A 9,809-nucleotide genomic window follows, 5' to 3' on the forward strand; every position below is an offset into this window, starting at 1 on the left:
TTGTAGGGGAGGATTAAGACATAGGAAGAATGAAACTATTGAGTCTATGCTTGTTGATTTTATCATGCACACAAGGTGTTTGTGAAAATGCTTGAGTGACAATTTGGGCATTTAAACTATCTTTCTACTTGTTGGGTGAGAGCTCGACTAGTAATTAGGAAACACATGTTAAAATCAAGGTTGGGTTAATTAAGTGAGAGATTAATCAATCTTATTTTAGGGGTTAGTCTCACATCGAGAGATCGAGTCTTTCTCTTACATATGCTCTTTGGCTTTATCTTTATATGCTCTTGTCCCCTCTTCCCTACATGAGTGAACCCGATATCCTAGTTCTCTTAATCATCGTCTTTTACCATCTTAAGCATTTAGTCGCTCTTTATATTGTTTTAGTCTAGTTTCTCAGATAGCTTAAATCAACCCACTCCCTAATCTCGAACTAAACTAGTAGTTTAAACAAACGATCTTAGAAGCATAATTCCGTCCCTTGGGTTAGACCTTTGCAAGCTACAACGTTCATTCGTACACTTGCGGAGCTATTACAAATAAAAAGCACAACAAGTTTTTGGCACCGTTGCCGGGTACGACGATATTGGATAGGATTATTTGTTTCTATCTAGGCTTAGTTCTTTTATTTGTTGTTTGTTTTCTCCTTTTTTCCTAGTGCAATCTTTGCATTGGGACTATTTGATCTTTTGTTGAGTGCATGAATAGGTGCTATATCGGACCTCTTCTCCCACTTGATGGTGAGATCGAGAAAACATTTCGGGCAAGAAGAAGACAAGCTCTATCGGCAATACGAGGATCTCCTCCTCCTGTTAACCCACCAATCACCCAATCTTCCACAATTGAGCACCCAAATATACCACCCTCTTCTTCCACCCTATCACTTCTCCACATTCCACACAACTCTCCGCCAAACAACTCTCCAATCAATTCTCCACAAAACTCACCAACACATTCACAATACTCCATTCACACCAACAACACCGAATCTCCACGAAATAACCTAGTAAACGACGATATGGCGGATCAACTTATGTGACACTATAATAGGCCAGATCCCAATCGAGCTTGTTCGACAATTGACTATGGAGCCCTTGCTCCCAACTCTTTTGAGCTTCAACACCATGTGATAAATTACATGCAACAAGATGTGTTCCATGGGATGAAAAGTGAGGATGCCCATCAACATCTCACAACATTCAAGGAGAAAGCGGGTTCTATGAAGCACAATGGTGTAACCGAGGAGCAAATACTCCTAATGCTTTTCCCTATCACCTTGAAAGACAATGATAAGAAGTGGTTGAATTCTCATGATCCGGGTACATTGACCACTTGGGAGGCTTTATCCAAAGCTTTCATCAACAAGTTCTACCCACCATCTAAAACCGCAAGAATTCGCCATGAGATTCAAACCTTCAAACAAAGACCCATGGAAACTCTAAGTGAAGCTTGGGAATGTTTTAGGGATCTCCTCACATCTTGCCCACACCATGGTATCCCAAAATGGATGACCACCTAAACCTTTTTCCAAACTCTTGAATAAAGGTTTCTTGACATAATCGTGGCGGCATCCGGTGGCAATTTTGATAACATGAACAATACTCAAATCACGGAAATGATCCAAAAAATTTCCGAGATGGAGAGTAGCTATGTGAGAGATGTGGAGTACAAGAGTGAGGGGCCTTCGAGGATAGAAGCGGAATACAAGGCTAAGTTGGATGACTTGACCAAGAAGTTTGAGGAGTTCAAGATGGAAAAGAAGCAAGGGGAATTAAAACAAGTCCAAGAGGGCGGACCTAGTCACTCCAAGGTCTACTATGTCCAAGAACTTAGGTGCCCTCCTAGACATTATCCACCCCAAATGAATTGTGACTATTGTGATGATGTGGGGCATACAATTGAATATTGCTCATCTATTCCACAAGATGACCACCAAGAATGCTTTGCTCTTCAAGGACAAGGTGCACCGAGGGTCTCTTACCAACGCCATGAGACCTTCTATCGCGCCTTCCCTAACCAAGATCCCAAACTTTCTTATGCGGGGCAACCATTGGACCCCAAGTATCAACATCCACAATACATGCCTCCACCAAAGCCCGATCATTATAGACAATACAATAAAAACCAAGGCCAAGGCTCCAACTATCGGGGTCAAAGACAATATGACAACACAAACTACATCCCACCTCATCAAAGAGATAATTACCACAACCAACAACAAAACCCTCCATACCAACGACAAGGATACCAACAACAAGGGTATCAACAACAAAACCCACCATTTCAACAACCTTTCAACCAACAACAAGGGTATCAACAACATCAAAACTCTTACCCACCTCCACAAAACCAACAACAATACATTGAACCCCCAAACCCCAACTCCTCTCTTGAGAAATTGTTAAGGGAAATGGATGTAAAGGCCAAGAGAAGAGAGGCTCAAGTGGACCAACAATTCAAAAGCTTGAAGACCGAGCTTTCAAATGTCCAAGGACATCAAAGAACATTTGACTCATATATGGCCAACCAAAGCCCCTCTCCCTCACAAAGAGCTCCACATTCATTGCCCCCTCAAGGTTCTCATCCTAGGGATGTAACACCACCACACCAACAAGCTCATGTGATAACCTTGAGGAACGGGAAATATTTAGAGGATCCTTACAAGGATTATGAACTAAAGAGAAAGAGAGATGTGATGAAAGATGGTGAGGAGAGTCCACCTCTCTCACCCACAAGTAGAGTTGACAACACTAAGGAGGGGAAGGTGAGTGAATACCTTGAAGATGATGAGAACTTTGTTTTGGAGGAAATAGTGGTTGAAAGAGACGAAGAAAGAGTGGTTGAAAGAGACCATGGGAAAGTAAAAGAATCAAATGAAGTGGTTAACACCAAGCAAGCCTCAACTTCTGAAAAGACCAACAACCCTCCAATACCATTTCCTAATAGAAGTAGAGTAATAAGGAGAGGAAATTCTCCAAATTCTTGGATATGTTGAAGAAGCTTGAAGTTTCATTACCTTTTACCGAGGTAGTGACACAAATGCCACTCTACACAAAATTCTTGAAGGATGTGTTGAGAAAGAGGAGGAGTATTGGAGAAGATGGTCTAGTGGCTCTTAGGGGGCAATTTAGCATGGTCTTACTCAATCCAATGCCGGAAAAACTACAAGATTCGGGTAGTTTTTCCATTCCATGCATGGTGAGTAATGTGAGTATCAAGAAGGCACTTTGTGATCTTGGTGCAAGTGTTAGCATACTTCCGCTCCCTATTGCAAGGAAGGTTGGTTTACATGACATGATTCCTACTTCTATAACCTTGCAACTAATCAATAGATCGGTACAAAGACCAATGGGTGTTATTGAAGATGTTCTGGTTAAAGTGGGCAATTTCTATATTCCGGCGGACTTTATGGTTCTAGACATTCTGGAGGACCAACAAACTCCTATTATCCTTGGGAGACCCTTCTTGGCAACCAAGGATGTCAACATAAGTGTCAAGAAAGGGAAGCTCACTTTCAAGGTGGGAAGAAATGTGGTTGAATTCTCTTTGATCGGAGCAATGTGATAACCAATGTTTGAGAGTGTCTATTCCATAGACATGTTAGATGAAGCAGTTGAAGATACAAAGGATAAATGGTCGAGGGAGCATTTGGAAGAAGATTATGAAGCTTTATGACCAATTCTTGATGAAGATGAAGGTAAGAACTCTCCAAAGGTAGATCTTAAACTTTTACCCCCTCCGCTGAGTATGCCTACCTCGATGAGGCAATCTCCTTCCCCGTTTTCATCAATGCAAACCTAATGGCATCTCAAAAGGAAAAACTTTTAAATGTCCTTAAAGAAAATAAGAAAGCCATTGGGTATAGCGTTGATGATCTCACGGGAATCGATCCTCGAATATGCATGCACCGCATCACACTTGAGGATGAATTCACTGCTTCCGCTCAACCTATGAGGAGGTTGAATGAGAAATAGAAGGAGGTGGTAAAGAAGGAAGTTGATAAGTTGCATGAGGCCGGAATTATATACTCCATTGTCGGGAAGCGATTGGGTAAGTCCGGTTCAAATTGTCCCCAAAAAGAGCGGTATTGTAATACAACGGTTTTTTATGTCTATGGGTACTCTATCGAGTGGGGCTTACTCTGTCGAGTAATTAACTTCTTACGCAAAACAGTAGCCTGCCTGTAGGGTACTCGATGGAGTAAGTTGGGGATTCAATCGAGTAAGGGGTACTCGATCGAGTAAGTCACTTACTCGATCGAGTAAGTGTGTTTTACGGGTTTGTTTAGATGGGTTTTGTTAATAACGCGAGATTAATATAAAAGGTTCCGTCATTATTTTCTTAAACACTTTTCAACATTCTAACACCTTTCAAGAGAGATTAGAAGTTACGTTGTTCGCATCTCTCGCGTTATTGGCAAATCCCCAAGGCTAGGTTCGTCGGATCATCTCGTTCGTTATGCCATTGTGATCGTCGTGTCAAGGGTAAGTTTTTTTATATAATTTTTGTAGCATTTGGTTGAGTTTCATTAAAACCATAATTGGGTAATGTTGGGGGGTTTTTGGGTGTTTTGTGATGTGTAGTTGGTAATTGTATATGTGCATGTTATAGGAGGAGGATTCGTAGAGGAGAGATTATGATTAGCTGCTAGATCGTCTGTGGTGATTGCTATTCCAGGTAGGGTTTCCTTACTCAGTATTGTTTACATGGTTGTGTTGGTAATTGATTGATTGTTGTAGTATAACGTATTGGTATTGGATTCTTATTTGGTGATTGTTGGTAGTGTATTATGATTATCGTATAATTATTTGTGGTTTGCGAGGTGCGTGCTCGGCTGAGTGAAGTCACTTGCGTGGCTTCACGCCCTTGATTCGCTTTCTGTGGAACCCGCCACAGAAGGGATGTGCACATTAAGGAACATGGGTTATCGCTCGGATGAGATGAGCAGGGATTTGGTGGGAACGGCTGCGGTCCCCCACTGGCGGTGTGGAATACTTGTTACGATGGGTATTCTGGCAGGACTACACACTTTAGTGTGTAGTCAAGTGTGTGGTGATGTGACGGAGTTGGGGATTGATTTTGTTTGTAATATTGTTTATTGCAGCCATTTGTTTTGTGTAATCAGTACTGACCCCGTTTAATTATTTTAAAAACTGTGGTGATCCATTCGGGGATGGTGAGCAGTTATTGAGCAGGTATGATTTGATGGGCATAAGATAGCTGGGTTGAGTCATCACGAGCTATTTTAGAAGTCTTCCGCTGTATCGAACAATCTTTTACTGTTTATTTGGTTAACACTTTGAAGAACAATTGTATTTCTTTTTATCAGTTTCGGAATTGGTTTGTATTGCTTAAACTTTATTATTAAAGTACGTTTCGTTGTTGACTATTTGATTATCATTGCCTCGGGTAACCGAGATGGCAGCATTCCCTTGCATTAGGTGGTCCTGGTAAGGCACTTGGTGTATGGGGGTGTTACAAAGTGGTATCAGAGAGACGATCTTGAAACCGGTAACAAATGAACCTAATGAACATAGGGAGTCAAACTAAAATGAACCCGGGTAAGAGTTATTAGGAGCTAATGCAAAGGCTTGAGAGACGTCCTAAAGTCGCTATCTCGCCCTACAACTTTGAACCGGTCACTATGGGGTGTGTGTTGGGACCGCTATGTGTTTACCTTGTGTGTTGTATATCTATATAGAAATGTATGGTATGAATTGGTGGATGTATGTATGGGGAGGATAAGAGGTGTTGAGGTGAATGATGATGATAGTGTATGTATGTATGTTGGTTGGATAATGAAAACTATATGATGAATATTTTATAACGTGGCATTTTAGAAACATGTGGAGTAGGATTGTTGGTTGTGATATATATATATATATATATATACAAAGTATGGTGTTTGTCGTTTATAGTTTTATATCTAAACATAGTGGGTTAAAAGTGTTGAGATACGCATGCTGGTAGTATACGAGTCAGCATGACTCGATCGAGCGGGGGCACTCAATCGAGTAGGTGAGTGACTCGATCGGGTGGGTGTGACTCGATCGAGTGGGTTATTTTACGTTTCTAGGCAGTAGTCTATTTTGGGGCACTCGATCGAGTAGGTTTGGGCACTTGATCGAGTGGGGTCAGCTCGATCGAGTAAGGAGGTGACTCGGTCGAGTGCGTTTTTGGACGCATTATGGTCAGGTTATGGAGTCGAGGCACTCGATCGAGTAAGTGGGCAACTCGATCGAGTGGCCTCAACTCGATCGAGTGGGTTGTGGTACTCGATCGAGTGCGTTCTGTGCAGGTTGTTTTCGGGGTTTGAGATATAGGATGTGTGTTCATGTTTACCTTTTCTTATATAGTTTCAAGATGCCGCCAAAGAGAACCGCGTTGTATGCTAAGGCTGAGAACATGAGTGTAGATGAGATCGTTATGATGTTGGAGCACCAAGATGCTCTTACAGAGGCTTTAAAGAAATTCGGGAAAGATAAAGAGGCGGGGGCAGATTACGCCAAGATGAGTATACATATAGCGAGGTTTAATCCAAAAGAGTACATGGGCACGGGTGCGCCAATTCTGCTGGATAATTGGCATAGAGAGATGGAGAACATACTCAATTTGGTTCATTGCCCAGAGGAACTTCGGGTGAAACAAGCTGCGTTCTACTTGAGGGAAGCAGCCAGAGAGTGGTGGGATAAGGTTAAGGTGAGTGCTTTGGACTTTTATGTGAAACAGGGGTTACCTGTTATACCTTGGGATGAGTTTAAGAGGGCTATGAGGCGAGAGTTTGTGCCGGAGCATGTGCGTAGTAAGCTGAGAGAAGAGTTTGATGACTTCAAGATGACTTCTGATATGACAGTTACTGAGTATTATCATAAGTTCAACGAGAAGTTTAGGTACGCAGAGGATATGGGGATGAGCCAAGAGAACTTTGCATTGAGATTTGAGAAGGGGTTGACACCGAAGATTATGGAGAAGTTGTCGGTAGGGGTCCTTACTGATGTTAAGGAAGTATATGAGCGTGTTGGGAGAGCTGAGAGGTTGGTAGAGATGACTAAGGAGAACCGAGAGAGAGCCTCTGAGAAGAGGAAGGCTGAGAGTGAGGGTGGTGGTCAGTCTAGTTACATAACCAGGTGAGAGCTTACTCTTCGGGGTCGGGGTTCAATGGTGGAGCTTCTTACGGGCATGGCCGTGGTGGTAGTAGTGGCAGCTGGGGTTTATCTTGCTATAACTGTGGCGGTGTGGGCCACAAAAGACATGAGTGCACCAGTGCTATGGGCAGGGGTTTTCAGAGGCAGTCACAGGGGAGTTTCTCTCAGGGTCCATCTCAGAGCTATGCTAGTAACAGACCGGTTGGGTCGTGGAATAATCAGGGTGGACAGAGTAATAATAATAGTGGGGTTAACCGCAATGGCGGTAGTTCATATTAGAGACCAACGACGAACAACAAGCAGAGGTCGGCTGCTAAGCCGTCTACTTCAGCTAGTACTGTACATGGAGGTGGACAGAAGACCAGTGGTAAGCTGTTCATGATGGAGAAGAAAGCAGCTGAGGATGATGCTCACGTTATCACGGGTACTTTTCTTGTTAATGGAGTCTTTACCTTTGTTTTGTTTGATTCAGGGGCATCACAGTCATTTGTATCATCGAGTCATGCTAAACTTTTGGATTTGAGTGAGTATGAGTCTGTAAAAGAGGAATTTTTTATACCGTCAGGTGAGTGTATCTTTTGGGCGGTTGTATATAAATGTGTCTATGATAGTTGGGCAGGTTAACCTACCACTGGACTTGTTAGAGTTTCCCCTAGTTGGTTTTGAGATGATAGTTGGTATGGACTGGTTGGGTAAGTATAAGGCTAAGATAGGTTGTCATCAAAAGAGAGTTTATTTAAGAGGTCCTAAGGGGATTAGTGTGTCTTATCGTGGGTTTGTTGTCAAACCCAAAGTCAAGTTGGTTGCAGCAGTGACCTTGAAGTCTTATCTGAGGAAGGGGTGTCCGTTGATCTTATGCCATGTGAGAGACCATAGTATGGAGAGTCCGACAGTTGAGAAGATACCAGTGGTGGGAGAGTTTCCAGATGTTTTCCCAGATGAGATACCAGGTTTGCCACCGAAGAGGGAGATAGATTTCAGTGTTGAGTTGAAACAAGAGACGAGACCAATCTCTAAGACCCATGTATCGCATGGGTCCTAAGGAGTTGGAGGAGCTGAAGAAACAGCTGGATGATCTGATTGAGAGGGGATACATTAGACCTAGTGTATCACCATGGGGAGCACCAATTCTGTTTGTGAAAAAGAAAGATGGGAGTTTGAGGTTGTGTATCGACTATAGAGAGCTGAACAGGGTTACCATGAAGAACAAGTATCCTTTGCCAAGGATAGATGATTTGTTTGATCAGTTGAACGGTGCAGCGGTCTTTTCTAAGATCGATTTGAGGTCGGGTTATCATCAGGTGAAGATTCGGGAAGAGAACATACCGAAGACAACTTTTACATCGAGGTATGGTCACTATTAGTATGTTGTGATGCCGTTTGGGTTGTCTAATGCACCTGCAGTGTTTATGGATTTGATGAACCGGGTCTTCAGTCAGTTTTTGGATCGGTTTATGGTGGTCTTTATCGACGATATCTTATTCTACTCTAAGACTAAGGAGGAGCATTTGAGGATAGTGTTGCAGACTTTGCGAGACAATCAGCTGTATGCGAAATTGTCTAAGTGTGAGTTCTGGTTAGAGGAAGTTGCTTTTCTGGGGCATGTGATTTCAAAGAAGGGTGTTGCTGTAGATCCTGCAAAGATAGAGGCAGTTACTCGGTGGGAAGCACCAAAGAATGTAGTAGAGATCAGGAGTTTCTTGGGTTTGGCAGGGTACTATCGACGGTTCGTGAAAGACTTCTCCAAGATAGCCAGACCTATGATAGCTTTAATGAGGAAAGAGAACAGGTTTCGTTAGGATGAAAGTTGTGAGACGGCGTTCCAAACATTAAAGGAGCGTTTGACCACAGCTCCAATCTTAGCATTACCTGAAGGGAGTGAGAACTTTGAGGTATATACAAATGCTTCGAAGAATGGTTTGGGATGTGTGTTGATGCAGAACGGAAAGTGATTGCCTATGCTTCTAGGCAATTGAAGCCTTATGAGGAGAATTATCTGACACATGATCTGGAGTTGGGCGCAGTTGTGTTTGCTCTCAAGATTTTATGGCACTATCTTTATGGGGCGACCTTTAAGGTGTTTTCAGATCACAAGAGTCTCAAGTATATCTTCACTCAAAAGGAGTTGAACATGAGACAGAGGAGGTGGAAGGAGCTGATTGGGGATTATGACATGAACATTATATACCATGAAGGGAAGGCTAATGTGGTTGCAGATGCGTTGAGCAGGAAGAGTGTGCATTCTCTATGCACAACTATGTCTTTGATGAGGTTGAGAGATGAGGTGGAGAATATGGGGATACATATGAATACAGAAAGGGGACGTTAGAGGGGACTTGACAGTGGAGCCAGACCTTTATGATGATATTCGCAGGAAACAGGCTTTGGATCCTAAGATTGAGGAGTGGAGAGTTGGAGTAGAGAAAGGGAGGGTGTCTCGATTCTCTATTCATACAGATGGCAGTGTGAGATTTGATGAGAGATGGTGTGTTCCTAGTGATGAGGAGTTGAAAAAGATGATCATGACAGAGGCTCATTGCACACCATATTCGGTACATCCAGGCGGTGGCAAGCTGTATAAATTTGAAGAAGACTTTTCGGTGGCCTGGGATGAAGAAGGAAACAGTTGAGTTTGTGGCTCGTTGTTTGACATGTCAGAGA

The 9,809-nt window shown here is 42.7% G+C and overlaps 1 protein-coding gene and 1 non-coding gene across 2 annotated transcripts; one reads left to right on the plus strand and one right to left on the minus strand.

Annotated features, from left to right (window-relative positions):
- Window positions 1–1,393: 1,393 nt before the first annotated feature.
- LOC141625461 (small nucleolar RNA R71) lies at window positions 1,394–1,500 on the minus strand. The gene has a single exon (XR_012535241.1). It is a non-coding gene; the product is annotated as a small nucleolar RNA R71 (small nucleolar RNA).
- Window positions 1,501–3,042: 1,542 nt separating this feature from the next.
- On the plus strand, window positions 3,043–3,567 carry LOC141618444 (uncharacterized). The gene has a single exon (XM_074435553.1). It carries the CDS (start codon window positions 3,043–3,045, stop codon window positions 3,565–3,567), a length of 525 nt encoding a protein of 174 aa, XP_074291654.1.
- The last annotated feature ends 6,242 nt before the right edge of the window (window positions 3,568–9,809 follow it).

This window comes from Silene latifolia, chromosome X, assembly GCF_048544455.1.
Source record: "Silene latifolia isolate original U9 population chromosome X, ASM4854445v1, whole genome shotgun sequence".
NCBI lineage: Eukaryota > Viridiplantae > Streptophyta > Magnoliopsida > Caryophyllales > Caryophyllaceae > Silene > Silene latifolia.

Excerpts from the sequence above, each read along its gene's own strand:
- LOC141618444 (XM_074435553.1), top strand. The coding sequence starts at position 3,043 with ATGCCACTCTACACAAAATTCTTGAAGGATGTGTTGAGAAAGAGGAGG.